This window comes from Chiloscyllium punctatum, chromosome 2 (assembly GCF_047496795.1).
Source record: "Chiloscyllium punctatum isolate Juve2018m chromosome 2, sChiPun1.3, whole genome shotgun sequence".
Taxonomy (NCBI): Eukaryota; Metazoa; Chordata; class Chondrichthyes; order Orectolobiformes; family Hemiscylliidae; genus Chiloscyllium; species Chiloscyllium punctatum.
The window spans coordinates 141,704,148-141,722,471 of record NC_092740.1 but is presented as its reverse complement, the minus strand read 5'-3'; the positions used below and the strand labels follow the sequence as shown (position 1 = coordinate 141,722,471).

The following is an 18,324-nucleotide window of genomic DNA, read 5'->3' as shown; positions in this document are numbered from 1 at the left end:
GAAGGGCTCATGCCCAAAACATCGATTCTCCTGCTCCTTGGATGCTGCCTGACCTGCTGTGCTTTTCCAGCAACACGTTTTCAGCTCTGATCTCCAGCATCTGCAGTCCTCACTCTCTCCTATGTGTGGTTTGTATCGCCGTTTGAAAAAGCAGTAATTGAAGTGGTCGCAGATGACTTTGAAATGAAGCATTCTGTAATCAGCTGGGTGGCATGGTGGCTCAGTGAAGGCTAGCATGGTTAGCACCGCTCCCTCACAGCATCAGGGATCCGGGTTGGATTCCAGCCTTGGGCAACTGTGTGCGGAGTGTGTACATTCACTGTCTCTCCAAGTAACCCTCGCCCTAAATAGTGCCTGCATGCAACTTTTACTCTTGGGAGAAATAATTATGCATCTATTGAAAGTATTGTATATCTAACTTCACCTTGGCCTAGAAATTGCAACAAAATTACCACCTTCTGGTTCAGATGCTAATAAGCAATAGAATAGAATAGAATAGAATAGAATATTGAGAACACAGGAAAACTTGCTTAAACTTTTAGCAATCCACTTGATCTCCCCACAGGGCCTGTGGAATCAGACCTCTTGTGAGTGACAACACATCTGAAAAGCCACCTAACAAGTGTAAAACAGGCATTTTTCAAAGTTGAGGAACTGCAACGAGTGGTGGTGGTTAAGGAGTGACCTTAGAGAGGTTTATAATGAACAGCAAATGTCTATTTGAGATGAGATGAGATTTCAAAACTAGAGGGCATAATTTAAAAAGTGAGTGGGTTAAGATTTAAAAGCGACCAGAGGGGCAGCTTTTTTAGAGAGACAGGCTCATATATTCAAAGTTTGGGAGAAGATTTGTAGCTCGGGTGCTCGTTGTTGTGGTTCTGTTCGCCGAGCTGGGAATTTGTCTTGCAAACGTTTCGTCCCCTGTCTGGGTGACATCCTCAGTGCTTGGGAGCCTCCTGTGAAGCGCTTCTCTGCTGTTTCCTCCGGCATTTATAGTGGCCTGTCTCTGCCGCTTCTGGTTGTCAGTTCGAGCTGTCCGCTGTAGTGGCCGGTATATTGGGTCCAGGTCGATGTGTTTGTTGATAGACCCAATATACCGGCCACTACAGCGGACAGCTCGAACTGACAACCGGAAGCGGCAGAGACAGGCCACTATAAATGCCGGAGGAAACAGCAGAGAAGCGCTTCACAGGAGGCTCCCAAGCACTGAGGATGTCACCCAGACAGGGGACGAAACGTTTGCAAGACAAATTCCCAGCTCGGCGAACAGAACCACAACAACAGGCTCATATATGGAAGGAACTACTAAAGGGAGTGATAGATAATGGTACAGTTACAACACTTAAAAGACATTTGGACAGTACATGAATAGAAAAGATTTAGAGGGAATTGGGCCAAATGCAGGCAAGTGGGACTAGTTTAGTTTGGGAAACTTGGTTGGTATGGACAAGTTGGAATGAAGGGTCTGTTTCCGTGCTGTATGACCCAAAGTTAAAGTTATTCAGGACAATTTGGGGAAAATACGAATGTAGAAAAGTACATTTCAAAAATCTACTATAATTTGACAGTATCCCTTACACCATTAAATGAATGGCATTCTTCAGCTTTTCTATGACACTTTTGATTTTACAAATACATTAAAGGACAAAAGAGTAACTAGGGAGAGAATAGGGCCCCTCAAAGATCAGCAAGGCCGCCTTTGTGTGGAGCCACAGAAAAATGGGGGAGATACTAAAACGAGTATTTTGCATCAGTATTCACTATGGAAAAGAATATGGAAGATACAGAATATAGGGAAACACATGGTGACACCTTGAAAAATGTCCATATTACAGAGGAGGAAGTGCTAGATGCATAAAGGTGGATAAATCCCCAGGACCTGATCAGGTGTACCCTAGAACTCTGTGGGAAGAGAGGGAAGAGATTGCTGGGCCTCTTGCTGAGATATTTGCATCGATCGTCACAAGTGAGGTGTCGGAAGACTGGAGTTTGGCTACAGTGGTGCCACTGTTTAAGAAGGGTGTAAGGACATCCAGGGAACTATAGACCAGTGAGCCTGACATTGGTGGTGGCAAGTTGTTGGAGGGAACCCTGAGGGACAAGGTGTACATGCATTTGAAAAGGCAAGGACTGATTAGGGACAGTCAACATGGCTTTGAGCATGGGAAATCATGTTTCACAAACTTAATTGAATTTTTTGAATTAGCAGAGGATTGATGAGGACAGAGCAGTAGATGTGATCTACACGGACTTCAGTAAGGGGTTCGACAAGGTTCCCGATGGGAGACTGGTTAGCAAGGTTAGATCTGACGGAATACAGGGAGAACTAGACATTTGGATACAGAATTGGCTCAAAGGTAGAAGACAGATGGTGGTGGTGGTGGTGGAGGAGAGTTGTTTTTCAGACTGGAGGCCTGTGACCAGTAGAGTTGCCACAAGGATCGGTGCTGGGGCCACTACTTTTGTCATTTACATAAATGATTTTTATGTGAGCATTAGAGGTACAGTTAGTAAATTTGCAGATGACACCAAAATTGGAGGTGTAGTGGACAGAGAAGAAGGTTACCTCAGATTACAACAGGATCTGGACCAGATGAGCCAATGGGCTGAAGTGGCAGATGGAGTTTAATTCAGATAAATGGGAGGTGCTGCATTTTGGGAAAGCAAATCTTAGCAGGACTTATACACTTAATGGTAAGGTCCTAGGGAGTGTTGCTAAACAAAGAGACCTTGGAGTGCAGTGCATAGCTCCTTGAAAGTGGAGTCGCGGGTAGACTATGACTCTATTTATCATTCTCATCTTTAAATTCAGTCATCCATCTGTAAATTGTCCAACTCAATGAACTTTTGTTGTTTCCCTGACTCACTCTCTCGTACAGGTCTCTTCCTTTAATAAGCAAATGATGTTTATGAATTATCAGCCAATTTCAACAGTTGGCATTTCCCTTCATAACCATCATTCACTCACCACCATAATCCATCCAACAACCATTTCATCCTTTAGAATTTATCAAAAAACAATACCTTTTTTTCCAATTTCAGTCAATTGTCCCAGTATCCCCATCGTGCCTGGGCATCAACTTTATAAAGTGCCATTTATGCTTCAGGAAGATATAATGTTAAAAGCTATAAATAAGTAAACTATTTTTGATGTACTCAATCTTGATAAAATTGTTCATGACTCAGATCTGAGTTTGAGAAGATGAAGGAAGTCATTTAGTCCTATCTTTCAGCACAAAGCTAAATTGTGAACTTGTGGCATATAGGTTGCGCATGTGCTGGTAGGAGTTTACCAATTAATTTGCATGTGCCTAAATGTACAGAAATCTTGGCTGTAGCTGGATCTGAGAAACAGCTGCTTCAGAAAAAGTGAGGTAGTTTAGGAATTAAGAAAGAAGGCTACTAGACCAGAAGTGTTCGGTTAAAACCCTGAAGGGGATGATTCAAAGCTGAGAAAGTCTACCTTCAATTATATTAAGCAGCAGGAAAGTGGCCAGATTATCATGACACGATTTTGTAGCCACGGCTAAGTCATGTGGAATACAGGAGAGCATTGCCTCTTGTTAGAATTCTGTAATGGCATTAATGACATTGTATTTTTGATTTGAAATCTTTAAATTTGTTTTACATAAATAGCTTGGTTAATATTTTAGACCAATTTCCTTTTTGGAATAAACTTGTCTTTCGTTCAAACCAAATCTGCAGTATTGCATTTTCTGTTTCAGTGAAAGATCACCTTGTTAAAATGAAAACAAAATGATTTATTTTGCCCAATTTCACTCTGGAATCTAACTTGCCCCATAACAGCATCAAGTGGAATCATAACAGCATTAATAACTAACGCCTGAACTCATTTTCCCTCTACCTTTATGTTCAATTAAAAAGGTTCTGTTGAGTGATCATTTTTAGTTAGTTTGGCAACTTATCAGAGCATCTATCTAATTTATACTCCGCTTCCCTTTTTACCACTCAAATCTTTTGTACTCAAATCAACTTTGTTCAAATTAAATCAAAATCACATGTTACATAGAACATAGAACATAGAAGAATACAGCGCAGTACAGGCCCTTTAGCCCTCGATGTTGCGCCGATCAAAGCCCACCTAACCTACACTAACCCACTATCCTCCATATACCTATCCAATGCCTGCTTAAATACCCATAAAGAGGGAGAGTCCACTACTGCTACTGGCAGGGCATTCCATGAACTTACGACTCGCTGAGTGAAGAACCTACCCCTAACATCAGTCCTATATCTACCCCCCCTTAATTTAAAGCTATGCCCCCTTGTAATAGCTGACTCCATACGTGGAAAAAGGCTCTCACTGTCAACCCTATCTAACCCCCTAATCATCTTGTACACCTCTATCAAGTCACCCCTAAACCTTCTTTTCTCCAATGAAAACAACCCCAAGTGCCTCAGCCTTTCCTCATAGGATCTTCCTACCATACCAGGCAACATCCTGGTAAACTTCCTCTGCACCCGTTCCAGTGCCTCCACATCCTTCCTATAGTATGGCGACCAAAACTGCACACAATATTCCAGATGCGGCCGCACCAGAGTCTTATACAACTGCAGCATGACCTCAGGACTCCGGAACTCAATTCCTCTACCAATAAAAGCCAGTACGCCATATGCCTTCTTCACTGCACTATTTACCTGGGTGGCAACTTTCAGAGATCTGTGTACATGGACACCAAGATCCCTCTGCTCTTCCACACTACCAAGTAGTCTACCATTAGCCCAGTAATCCATCTTTTTATTACTCTTACCAAAGTGAATCACTTCACACTTAGCTACATTGAACTCCATTTGCCACCTTTCTGCCCAGCTCTGCAGCTTCTCTATATCCCGCTGTAACCTGCCATATCCTTCCTCACTGTCTACAACTCCTCCGACTTTCGTATCATCCGCAAACTTGCTCACCCAACCTTCTAACCCTTCCTCCAGGTCATTTATAAAAATGACAAACAGCAATGGTCCCAAAACAGATCCTTGCGGAACACCACTAGTGACGGCACTCCAAGATGAACCTTTGCCATCAACTACTACCCTCTGTCTTCTTCCAGAGAGCCAATTCCTAATCCAAACCTCCAACTCACCCTCAATGCCATATCTCTATTTTCTGCAGTAGCCTACCATGGGGGACCTTATCAAACACCTTACTAAAATCCATATATACCACATCTACCGCTTTCCCCATATCTACCTCCTTAGTCACCTTCTCAAAGAATTCAATAAGGTTTGTGAGGCACGACCTGCCCTTCACAAAACCATGCTGACTATCCTTGATCACATCATTCTTATCCAGATGTGCATAAATCCTATCCCTTACAATTCTCTCTAAGACTTTGCCCACAACAGAAGTGAGACTGACTGGCCTCTAGTTACTAGGATTATCCCGACTCCCCTTCTTGAACAAGGGAACCACGTTTGCTAGCCTCCAGTCCTCTGGCACTACTCCTGTCGACAAAGAGGACACAAAAATCAAGGCCAATGGCTCTGCAATCTCCTCCCTTGCTTCCCAGAGAATCCTAGGATAAATGCCATCAGGCCCAGGGGACTTATCTATTTTCACCCTTGCCAGAATTTCCAACACCTCTTCTCTACATATCTCAAAGCCATCCATTCTACTTATTCGTGCCTCAGTATTCATATCGACAACAATGTCCTGTTCCTGAGTGAATACTGACGAAAAGTATTCATTCAGCGCCTCCCCAATCTCTTCAGCCTCCACACGCAACTTCCCATTACTATCCTTGATTGGACCTATTCCTTCCCTAGTCACTCTTTTATTCCTAACATACCTATAGAAAGCCTTAGGGTTTTCCCTAATCCTACCAACTAAGGACCTTTCATGTCCCCTCCTTGCTGTTCTTAGCTCTCTCTTCAGGTCCTTCCGGGCTACCTTATAACTCTCAATTGCCCCTATTGAACCTTCACGCCTCATCTTTACAAAGGCCGCCCTCTTCCATTTAACAAGGGATTCTAACTCCTTATTAAACCACGGCTCCCTCACACGACCCTTTCCTCCCTGCCTGATAGGTACGTACTTATCAAGGACACTCAATAGTTGCTCCTTGAACAAGTTCCACATATCAATTACGCTCTTGCCTTGGAATCTACTTTTCCAATCCACACATCCTAAGTCATGCCTCAACGCATCATAATTTCCCTGCCCCCAGCTATAACTCTTGCCCTGTAGTACACACTTATCCCTCTCCATCACTAGACTAAAAATCACCGAATTGTGGTCACTGTCCCCAAAGTGCTCACCTACCTCTAGTTCTAATACCTGGCCTGGTTCGTTACCCAGAACCAAATCCAGTATGGCCTCACCTCTTGTTGGCTTATCTACATATTGTGTCAGGAAACTCTCCTGCACACATTGCACAAACACTGACCCATCTAACGAACTTGAGCTATAGCTTTCCCAATCAATATCAGGAAAGTTAAAGTCTCCCATAACAATCACCCTATTACTGTCACTCTTCTCCTGAATCATCTTCGCAATCCTTTCTTCAACGATTCTAGGACTATTAGGAGGCCTGTAAAAGACTCCTAACAGGGTGACCTCACCTCTCCTATTCCTAACCTCAACCCAAACTACCTCAGATGTTACAGAGCCATTTAAGACTGGGCCAGATGTTAACTGGCTAAGAGCAGGACCCTCCCTCTATCTGGGAAGGAAGTTATCCTTTAGAGTGCAGCTGCCAAATCAGCTGTGTTCTTAGCAGCACTGGGTTTGAGTGGCAGCCATTGCAGGGACTATAGTCAATGCTCAAAGAACAGCAAATGGAGGCCAGATAACTCCAGGCAGCAGCACCCTGCCTGATGCAGGTGCTATGAGGGGATGACAGATTTTTTTTTTGGCACAGGGGTCGGGGCTGGGTATTGTTAATGTCATCAGATTTCTATTCAAAGCAATTGCAAAATAAGTTTTGGCAGGGTTGCTTCATACAATAAACAAAATGAGATGAAAAATCAAACCCTCCCTTTAGCTAAACAGTAACCGTACAAGGTGAGCAACATGCATGGCCCATGTGTCACCACCGCATCGTTTTTTTCTCAAACTGGGTTGGGTCGATAATTGCTATTGAGATCAAATTATGTCTTCTAATTGCAATGGTAAATTTCCACCTAGTCACTGTACAGAGATTTAAAAAATAAAGCCACGACTAAAACATTTCAGCTGTCACAGATACACAGCATTGAAACACACCCTTTGGTCCAACTTATCCATGCTGACCAGATATCCGCAACTAATCTAGTCCCATTTGCCAGCAATTGGCTCATATCCCGCTAAACCCTTCCTATACATATACCCACCCTTAGGTCTCATATCTTTCCCCCCTCAATCTAAACCTATGCCCTTTAGTTCTTGACTCCCCCACCTTGGGGAAAAGACCATGTCTATTTATCCTATTCATGCCCCTCATTTCATAAACCTCTAAAGGTCACCCCTCAGACTCCAATGCTCCAGGGAAAACAGCCTCAGCCTATTCAGCCTCTCCCTATAGTTCAAATCCTCCAACCCTGGCAACATCCTTGTAAATCTTTTCTGAATCCTTTCAAGTTGCACAACATCCTTCCGATAGGAAGGAGACCAGAATTGCGTGCAATATTACAAAAGTGGCCAAACCAATGTCCCGTACGTCTGCAACATGACCTCCCAACTCCTGTATTCAATGCTCTGACCAATAAAGGAAAGCACAGCAAATGCCTTCTTCACTACCTTATCTATGACTCTATTTTCAAGGAACTATGAACCTGCACTCCAAGGTCTTTTTGTTCTGTAATTCTCCCCAGGACCTTACCATTAAGTGTATATGCCCTGATTTGGTTTTCCCAAAACACAGCACCTCACATCTATCTTCAGTTTGGTCCAGGAAGTTGATCTAACTTTTAAAGTCATGAACCCTTGGCTTGCATCTTCAAAGCAAAGATGCACCATTCATATTATTTTGTAAACTTGTGGAAAGGCTTTGCAAATCTCCATGAGATCAAAAATACCAGATTGAGAAGTGATTATTTCATCTGAACAAAGAACTACATGCCTGCTACACAAACTCAGATCTACACATCACTAGTTGTTGCTTTGTTTTTCTGAAATAGTTCCCAATCATTGTACAACTTATCACTGCTGTCAAAACTAAGGAGTGTCTGCTCTAGCTGCTTCAACACATTATGCTTACCAGCTCTTCTGTTTGAATTAGATAGTATTTCACCTACCCATGCAACGTCACATTATTTTGTTCACTTCTACTGGTCTCTTTTTCTCTGGCTAGTTCTTGACACAATTGTTTATTTTTGAAAAACAAAAAAGCTTACCATTTCCTGGATTACCTCAATTTCTGTACAGTCCATATTAATTTTTGGGACATCCTGTTTTGTACTTTGAAGCCAAAAATCAGCCTTAATCAGAAACACAGATTCCTAAGTTATTTTTGTCTCAACTTTCAAATACTATAGGATATTCAATGCCTTCCACCACTCATTGAATTTCACTCAAAATTGCAAAGCTAGTGAGCCAAGCGCATGATCTTCATGCTGCCTTGGGAAAATCCAAGATGTACACTTTCATACCTTCTGAGGCAACAACACAGCCAATATGTAACTCTGCCTTTTCACACAGGATTCAGGTCAGCAGCGCAGATTGAGACATGACAGAGTGAGAAAGGCAGGTGGGTGCAAAGGCAGTTAAAAGGCCTACCTCAATTCTTAGACAAAATGCCAGTTTTCCCAACCAGTGTAATTCACAGACACCAGCCCACAACCCCACTGCCTCCAAACATCAATCCTAAACCATACCCACTACCCACCTCCTCAGCTCACTCATTCTATCTCAGTGTCCTCCATAACCTTGTACAACAATGCACAGTCCACAAGAGCCGTGCAGCATTGAGGAATTATCTTAAAATCCTCAAAAGAAAACATCTCCAATTTTAAAAAGTCATTAAGTCAAACACACTCACATTAGACGACTTCTCATTACTGAGATGTAAATCTGTGAACTTTTCCTGAACTCCAAATGAAATTTTATAATTTAAAAGGAAACCAGATATGTACACAGTAATTTCAAATTCTCATTTTCATGTACAACTCCCATGCAACAACACTGTCCCTATTTATATAGGGAACTCCACCCTTTTAACACCATCTACAACCTGTTGTGCATCTGCATTTTACTAATTCCCCCTGCTTTCTGTAGCCTTTATTTACCTCAATGTCAGTAACGACAATAGCTGGTTTACCGATTAAGTTCGTAGCTACCATTAAGAATTCAGACTAAATCATTTTACAATATTGAACACAAATCCAGTAAAATCACTGACGCAAACAATATTGCCAGATCTAAAAAAGGACTTTTCTTGGAGAAAGGGGAATATAGGCATTTGATGGAAATAAATATTTTGGGTGCATATCAAAAACACTGGCCTAAGAAGTTCCATAAGTTTGTAAATGCTCACCAGAAGCTGATTTAAAAACATCTGTAGCGGTCAGAACCTACAATAATTTAATCATAATCATTCAAAACTATTTCAAGGAAGTCATGAGATATGAAAATCACCAGCTCAGCCCCATTTTGGCAGCACTCCAGGAGATGACAAGTCATCACAATCTGATGGAAACTAGGGATGGGCATTAAATATAGTAAACGTCCTGAAAAAAAAAACAGCTTTTCAAATACTGGCATTACTGCCTCACATGCTAAAATAACTCAAGACTGTCCCTCGGCATTTTTTGGGGGGAATTGGGCAGGATGATGTTAGTTAAAGCCTGAGAAAGCATCACAAATCAGGTTTAAGTACAACCAACTGCAGATATAACCTGCATCTTTATAAGGAACCAAAATATTAAACAAATAACATGACACCAAACCACAAAAGTTAAAAATCAGTCAGAGACAGTACACAGAGGTTTGGTGGCAAGCTGGGTGCTGATCATACATGTGGAAACTGTCAGTTGTTGGATAATTTGCAAAGAGACAGCATGAGAAAGAGAAATAAGAAAGGGCCAAGGATAGATCTCTTTACTTTGATATTACTAACCTAGAGATAAAAGCAGATTTTCCACATGGCTGCTTACTTTTTATGTCACAAGAACAGTAACAACTAAACCCCTGTGGTCCTCCACAGCCCCTAGAGATTCTCCATGATGAAATATTACAGTCATAGAATGATAGATATGTACAGCACAGAAACAGACCCTCCAGTCGAACTCGTCCATGCCGACCAGAAACCCCAACCTAATCTAGTGCCATTTACTAACGCTTGGCCCATATCCTTCTAAACCTTTCCTATTCATATACCCATCCAGATGCCTTTTAAACATTGCAAGTGTACCAGCCTTGACCACTTCCTCTGGCAGCTCATTCCATACATGCACCACCCTCTTCATGAAAAAGTTGTCCCATAGGTCTCTTATATCTTTCCCCTCTCACCCTAAACCTATGCCCTCTCATGATTTCCCACCCACAAAGCCATGTTGACTATCCCTAATCAGTCCTTGCCTTGCCAAAATACATTAGGAGAAAGAGAGGACTGCAGATGCAGGAGTTCAAAGCTGAAAAATATGTTGCTGGAAAAGTGCAGCAGGTCAGGCAGCATCAAAGGAGCCTGAAGAAGGGCTTATGCCCGAAATGTCAATTCTCCTGCTCCTTTGATGCTGCCTGACCTGCTGCACTTTTCAGCTTGCCAAAATACATGCAAATCCTGTCCCTCAAGATTTCCTCCTACAACTTAAGTCTTCCTTGGGTGTAGACTGAAGTACTCTCACTGAACTTTATTTGCCAAGCTTACTGTTTATATTCCTTTACAACTTCTCAGTCTCAAAACCATCAAGAAGCATGATGAAGAATTGATGCCTTTGTATTAGTTAAAATGGAAAATAAAATCTTTTCAACTTGTTGAAAATATAGCTACATGCACTGTAAAATCTGGGTCAAAAACACAAACCACTTGACTTGATGTGCAATTAGTTGCTGGCTCCTTATAATTATTGCCTTGGCACACTAGCGCACAAGGAAGGTGCTAGTGTCTCTTTCCTCTAATGATGCACATTTTCCAGCTATGGCCTAATTATAATTTTCATTTAAAGGTTGCATAAATACTACATTATAAAAGTAACACACTTACTGATAACTGAATAATTGACAAGTGACCTTAACATTAAGATGCATTTAGAATTCATGTTCTAATACCTGTACATAGATGCTCTACATAGTACGTTGGAATGGGGCAAAAGTCCAATTAACCCCCTATATGAATCTCACCCTCATTCAAGCAATTAAGTGCACCCAACATATTAGTTAACAATTATATTTGATATAACTTTGAGCAAGCTTGAACATTAAAAGGATGAGATTTATATTAACACAGGATCTTGTTGTCTTTCCCACAAGCACGTCAAAATTTTTCAGAGAGCTGTTTTGAAATGAAATGTCTGCTGGTAATTGGGTAAATGTAACTGCCGTTGTGCGCAAAGAGGATCAATGACCAGGTAATCTACTTTAACAAGATTTGATGGAAAGATGTGACCAGGATACCAGGAGAACACTTAGCTCTTCAAAGTTTTCCCAGGGACAGGCAGATGGCAAAGCATTTCAGTACCTTTCCAACAGTGCAGTATTCCCTGCAGAAACAATACTAGAGCATGGAGGGAGTAATCCAGAGGCCAGGGCAAATAGTTTGGAGACTAATTCTAATCCTCCAGTAGAAGTTTGGAAAGCAAAATTTAATCAACTGAATAAGTTTGGAATGATAAGTTGATACAGTACATGACTATGAAATTGAATTACTGTAAAAGCGATCTTATTAGTTAGGGAAACAGATCCATAATTAGGTTTATTTTCTTGTGAAGTGGCCAAAACAAGCTTCAGATGCATTAAAGAAATAAAAACACTAGGACTATGGGATATCTTCACCACATCGATTACAGCAGTTCAAGACAGGAGCTCCCCATCAATATCTCAAGGTATGTTAGAGATACACAATAAGTGCTAGTCTAGCCCATGTCCTGTAAATGAAATAATAAAATGATAAATATCCAACTGCGTTTAGTTTCAGCAATTCCTGCAGGAATACCTGTTGGAAGCAAACTTCAAAACAATCACACATTGCTCCAAGTCAGAAGGCACAAAGGCAGTCAGAACATCTAGATAATTCATAGTCAAGTTAAATGTAAGGTTTTATGACAGATAATTAAACCAAAAACACACCTGTTGTAGATGTCATCATCTTCTCCTCCCCAGCCCCAGTAATCATTTGGGAACCCATTAATTTTTTCATGCTGTTCTCTACTTAAAGCTGATATTCCTCCAAAGTACTGATTATAGGGTAACCTGAAACAAATAATATTAGAATTCATTTTCAGCATTTTGCGTAAAAAGCCTGTAAAATCTCTATAAAAGCTCAAACTACTCTAAAGGCAGACCAGAACCCAATCTCCGTATTCTTATCTACCACCAAGCACTGTACAATAGAAAGTGATGGGTGACATTTTATTGCACTTCCAACCCCACTACCTTTATGAACATTGTATGCATTTTTACTGTCACAAAGAACCTCCAAAAGCTGTGCTGATCACAAACGACATCCAGGTATTGAATGGAATCATGAAGAAATGTGATTCAGCTAAAAAAAAAGGTAGAAACAGGATGCAAGAATCCTTTGTAGCATAAGGGAAGGTTTTGAAAACAAAGCTGCAATAAAAGCTGCATGAAAATAAACCTTCCAGCTCAACGAGCAAACTTAGATCCAGAACCTCAACTTGAGCTGCAAATCTTCTCCAAACTCACTAAAGTTGCAATAAGCTCCACAATATCACTTGTCTCAGTCTTTGAGTGGAGAAGAGTCAGTAGTGTGCATAGTCCCAATAGAGCTGGAGGTGTCACCTCTGGTTCCCAATGGGCATATAATTACATATGTTAACCAGTCAATGTAACTTGCACCTATTGCTATCATACAAAAACCCTCCATGTTAGTTAAGATAAGAGCCTTTTCTTGTTAATCATTACCACTGTTAATCAGGATTGGTGGCAGCACTTTACCCCAACCACAAGTGGTTGATACTGTAATATACATCATGGCTGTCCTGAAGGGAATAAGGATAAAAAGATACCAAAGATGTCCTGGGGGATACTGGTGTTCCATCTGAACAGAGTCTGGCAAAACCTATTTACGTCAATGGACAGTTCATTAAATTTAGATCCGGATGCAGAAACAAGTGTTAATGTTCTGTCAAAATCAGATACCTCGTCTCATAGAAGTTACAGCTCACAAAGATGAGACTACATGGTCAAACTAAAACACTTAAGACCAAAAGGTATGCCATAGGTAAGTACAACAAGAAACAGATGAAAGATGAGAAAACATGCAATTTATGATCAATATTTTTCATCTGTGCACCCAAAGACATGTTCACCTCAACAGCCTTGGGGTAGGGGTAGGGGTAGGGGTAGGAGCTTACACAGCTCAAAGAAAACAACTGCCCAGGAACAAGCAGTTGATAACCAACCAGTCAAGGGGCAATTGGGAGAAGATTTCACTGGCTTTCACAAACTCATGGAGACAGAAAGGATCTACTGAAATTGCTCATGTTTGCACCAGGATTTGACAAAGTGCTGAAAGAGCCTTGAGGGACAAATGCATCAATAAAAACCAAGAATCATAGTTAATTTGGGTAATTACAGATTAGTTAACATGTATGGCAAGAAAACTTAGCACCTTTTATTTGGTTCACAATTATTATATATCAAAAGCAAAATCTAGCACAAACTTTGAATGGCACAATGTTCAATAAATAGAAACAAAAAAAAAGAGTAGTCCATTTGACCTGTGAATCCTACCGTGCTATTCACAATCACTGCTTAAACAATCTCAGTATCAAAATACAGCTGAAAAAGATTCTTGAGGGGCTTATGCCCAAAACGTCAATCCTCCTGCTTCTTGAATGCTGCCTGACTTGCTGCGCTTTTCCAGCAACACATTTTTCAGCAACCATAATACAGCTCTCACCTGATACTTCTTGACAACTTCAGTATTTAGAAATCTATTTCCTTTGTCAACATATTCAGTGACTTCACCTCTACATCCTTCTGTGGTAGAGAATTCTACAGGTTCACTAGAATGTAAAAAATTCCCATCTCAGTCTGAAATGGCCTTTCACGTATCCGGAGACTGCAATCTCTTGTTCTGGATCTCAGATCAGGGAAATAACAACCCTACATCTAATCTGTCGAGCTATTTAAGAATTTCATACTTTTCAATGAGAACTCAAAACTGTCATCCCAGGAATCAGTCCATTGAACCTTTGCTGTATTCCGTCTAATGGCAAGTACATCTTTGCTTAGGTAGGGAGATCAAAACCACGCACAGTACTCTAGACGTGGTCTTATCCAGAACGGAACAGCTGAGTAAGATTTTCTTGCTGTACTCAAACACACTTGGAATGAGGCCAATGTGCCATTTGCTTTCAGTGACCTGTGTACAAGGATGCCCAGATCACTTATACATAACATTTCCCAGTCTATCACTATTTAAATAACACTCTTCCCTTGTGTTTTTCATACTGAGGTGGACAACTTCACAGAACATTAAATACTCCCTTATTCTTGACAGATAGAAGAAATGGTTAGCACTGCTGCCTCACAGTGCCAGGGACCTGGGTGTGATTCCTGCATTGGACAACTGTGTGGAGCTCACACATTCTCTTAGTGCCTGCATGGTTTTCCTCTGGGTGCTCTGGTTTCCTCCCACAATCCAAAGATGTGCAGGCTAGGTGGATTGGCCATACTAAATTGCCCCTAATGTTCAGGAATTTGTAGGTTAGGCGTATAGTCAGGGGGAAATGTAAAGTAATAGGGTAGGGAAATGGGGCTGGATGGGTTACTCTTCAAAAGGGTCAGTGTGGACCTGTTGGGCCAAAATGGCTGTTTCCACATTGTAGGGATTTGATATTTGATATCCTCAGATGTCTGAGGATAGCATGTTAGACAAGTCCATCAGGGTATTCCTCACACTTACCACCAACCCAGAATGCTGGGCTTCAGTAAATTTTTTTTAGCATAGAAGACTAAGCTTAGCTTTTTGTGAAACCAAGTTACCAATTTTGATTGATGCAAGGAGCTTCAGTTTTGGAGCATCAGACACTAATCTGATAGTGTTGTTACTTAGAGTGCACCAAAAGGATAATATGCTGACCATACCACATCTAATTTGCTGCTTTCTATGCAAGGTGATAATATGGATCACACAAATCTTAAGCAAAGCAAATTTATATTTGCTCCATATCCATGTATTATTTGCAACAGTAGTGTACACCCATATTAAATTGAGATCTGCTGTTTGGATTGAACCTGCACATCAAGTTTCAAGTGGATGCCATATATTAGATATTCATTTATGGAGGACAGCTACTTACTATCAAGCCTGTAAAGAAAAGAACTAAATGTCTTTTGGATTAATTACAAGAATGGATTTTTATTTGCAAGTTATCCATTACAACATCTTACCTAAAACCAAATTTATCCATTGATACAGCCAGGTGCCTTGGTTGGCTGTAACACCTGTATATATTTCGATCATCCATGGGAATCAAATCGACATCACTGAATACAAAGCAGTTGTAGTCGTATTCTTTCAAAGCTTCCATAAAACCTACGTTGAGAAGTTTGGCACGATTAAAAGTGTCTTCACCATGCTGAAAAAAATTAAATTAGAGAAATGGAACAAACACATCAAACTAAGAAGCCATTAAATCACAACATTTTTACACGTAAACCTTTCATTTCTTTGCAGTACTAAAAATTAAGGCACAATTAAATCAATGCAGATTCTTTAACCACACAAGATACCCAAAGCTCAGGTTTTGAATGCTGCAAAAAGAGGACTTTTCACAACTTTGAAAAGTGGCAGAGGTACAGCACCTTCACTTATATTGACACACATGACATTAGTACTTGACTGCCATTTCTCGATCAAATCACAGCAGACTTAAAAGGACTAATCAACCATTGTATCATTGCAGCCTCTTCCACTGACTAGTTTGGGGGATCACGACCACCTTAAGGAGCAATGACTATCAGTGACATTTACATCTGTTGAAAGAACAAAACTGTTCACCACTATTCATGCTTGATGTGCCAGGACTGCGGTGCTCTGAGCTGATCCATTGGTTGCAAGATTGCTAATATGCAGCTTCCACTATTTAGCATGCAACCCTGTGTTGAAGGATCAAAAGGTTAGTGCTGTATTTTGTCAGATGCCTGACAATGCTCTCCTACACAAAGTCAGAAGACCATCCCAGTAGCTCCAGCTCATGGCTACACAATCAAGGATTGACCCTTTGACATAGTAATGTTACAAAGAGGAACATGTCATGTCCTGAGATTACAGATTGTAGCTATATACAAACCTGCACTTATCTGTTCTGCAGGAACAATTAGAGCACCCAATGGAAGTCCACACAGACACAAGAACAACTTGCAAACTCTACAGTCACTCAAGGCTACAACCGAAACTGGACCTCTAGTGCGGTGAGGCAGCAGTGCTAACCAGTGTATCATGCTGTACATATCCTTTGCATTTAGCTAACTCAGTCAGGAGGTGCTGCTGTGCCAGCTTTGGTGATCAGCATGCAAGCCCCCACCCAGTGTACATTCTGTACTCATTTTTACTCTCAATGCTTCTTCCAAGTGCTCACCATGAAGCACACAAAACATGATAATCTGTAGGTTTCTCTCCACACACCATCTAGGCTGAAATCATATCAGTGTATCTCAAAGCATCTTTACTAAACAGCACTACGACCCACAATGAGTGGACTGTAGGGGTTCAAGAAAGCAGTGTACCACAATCGGTTCTGAGATAAAGCGATAGTTCTGTCCTTGTGCGTTTGTGCATTAAGAAAATCGCACAATAGCCATGCCACTTAAACTGCGTGATAACCAATACGTGGAAGGAAAGCTTATGTTCTACAAATAACCATCTAAATTCTTCAACTCCGTTAAAACCAATTCACGTTGAAGAAACGTGTTACAGCAGAACCGACTGTACTAATTCCAAAGAAGTTAATAGCATCTTTGCCAGAGATGCACACACCCTAGTAATTAGTAATAAGATAGGCAGTTGTCAAGCAAGATGATGAGGAAAAATCTCAAGTAAGGCAGCAGTGGGTAGACTGTAGAGAGAGAAAGGGTAAAAGGAACAGAGACTGGAAGAAATGTCTTGGGATCCTGGTATTCAATAAGGACAGAACGGTGGCTCAGCGGTTAGCCCTGCAGCCTCTCAGCACCAGGGACCCAGGTTCAATTCCAACCTCAGGTGAATGCGTGCAGACCCTGTGTCTGCATGGGTTTCTTCTGGTTTCTCCTCAGTCCAAAGATTTGCAGCTCAGGTGAGTGGGCCTTGCTAAATTGTCCATAGTGTTGGACGCATTAGTCACAGAGAAATGGGTCTGGGTGGTTTACTCTTTGGAGGGTCAGTGTACACTTGTTGGGCCAAATGGCCTGCTCCCATACTGTAGAGAATCTAATCTAAAAGGTTAATACATTATTTAGTTAAAAACCAGAAAAATACAACTTTCTGTAAATACCGGTTACCAAAATTGCAGCTTGTCGCTATATATAATTCTGAAGGTTTAAAGCACCTCATTTACCAACTTTGAGTTTACTTGTTTCACATCTGTTCCATCGTATTAATTCTACATTATGCAGTGGTCAGATTCTGCACTGATAGACAGAACTTGGTCTCCACAAGGACTGAATGATTGCCACCCCTAATACTGATCATGTCATTTCCCCTGCCAGGTAAGCTAATACTGCTATGCACAGATGCATCGGTGATAGGAAAACTGTTCACGGCAATAAAATTGTATGAAATCGTAGTAAGCTTATGGCCTCTCAAGCCTGCTCAACCATTGAACAGATCACCGCTGACCTCTCAGGTCATCTCCTTTTTCCTCATCTCTTCCCATATCCTTCAATTCTTGGTTAATGGCTCTTTCATTCAATGTGTCCACAGTTCCCCGATTGCAAGTCAAATTGTATGCAATGCAGACGGTGGAAAACTACTGACGACAAGTCCAGGAAATGTTCTTATGCAGAGTCTTTAAAATTGCAACCAATTTTTCAGAAGGATAAGCATAAGGGGGATGTCTGTAAATCGGGAATGACCTGCAATTCAGAGATGAGGCATTTGACCAGTCAATTTCTCGACTCCAGTGCCTCAACCGCACTGCACAATCACCAATTAACCAAGGGACAGCAACTGTCTATGAAAATGTGCAATAATGATACACAGCGAGTTGACAAGCCAAGATCAG

General features: G+C 41.1%; 1 protein-coding gene across 1 annotated transcript in view; it reads right to left on the bottom strand.

Moving 5' to 3' along the window:
- Positions 1 to 18,324, bottom strand: part of LOC140490980 (beta-1,4-galactosyltransferase 1-like) — a 52,291-nt gene that overhangs the window by 12,326 nt on the left and 21,641 nt on the right. The window contains exons 3-4 of the mRNA XM_072589155.1: positions 15,515 to 15,702; positions 12,221 to 12,343 (exon numbers count right to left, since the gene is read on the bottom strand). Coding sequence (XP_072445256.1) covers positions 12,221 to 12,343; positions 15,515 to 15,702 — 311 coding nt within the window. The remainder of the gene's footprint in view (positions 1 to 12,220; positions 12,344 to 15,514; positions 15,703 to 18,324) is intronic.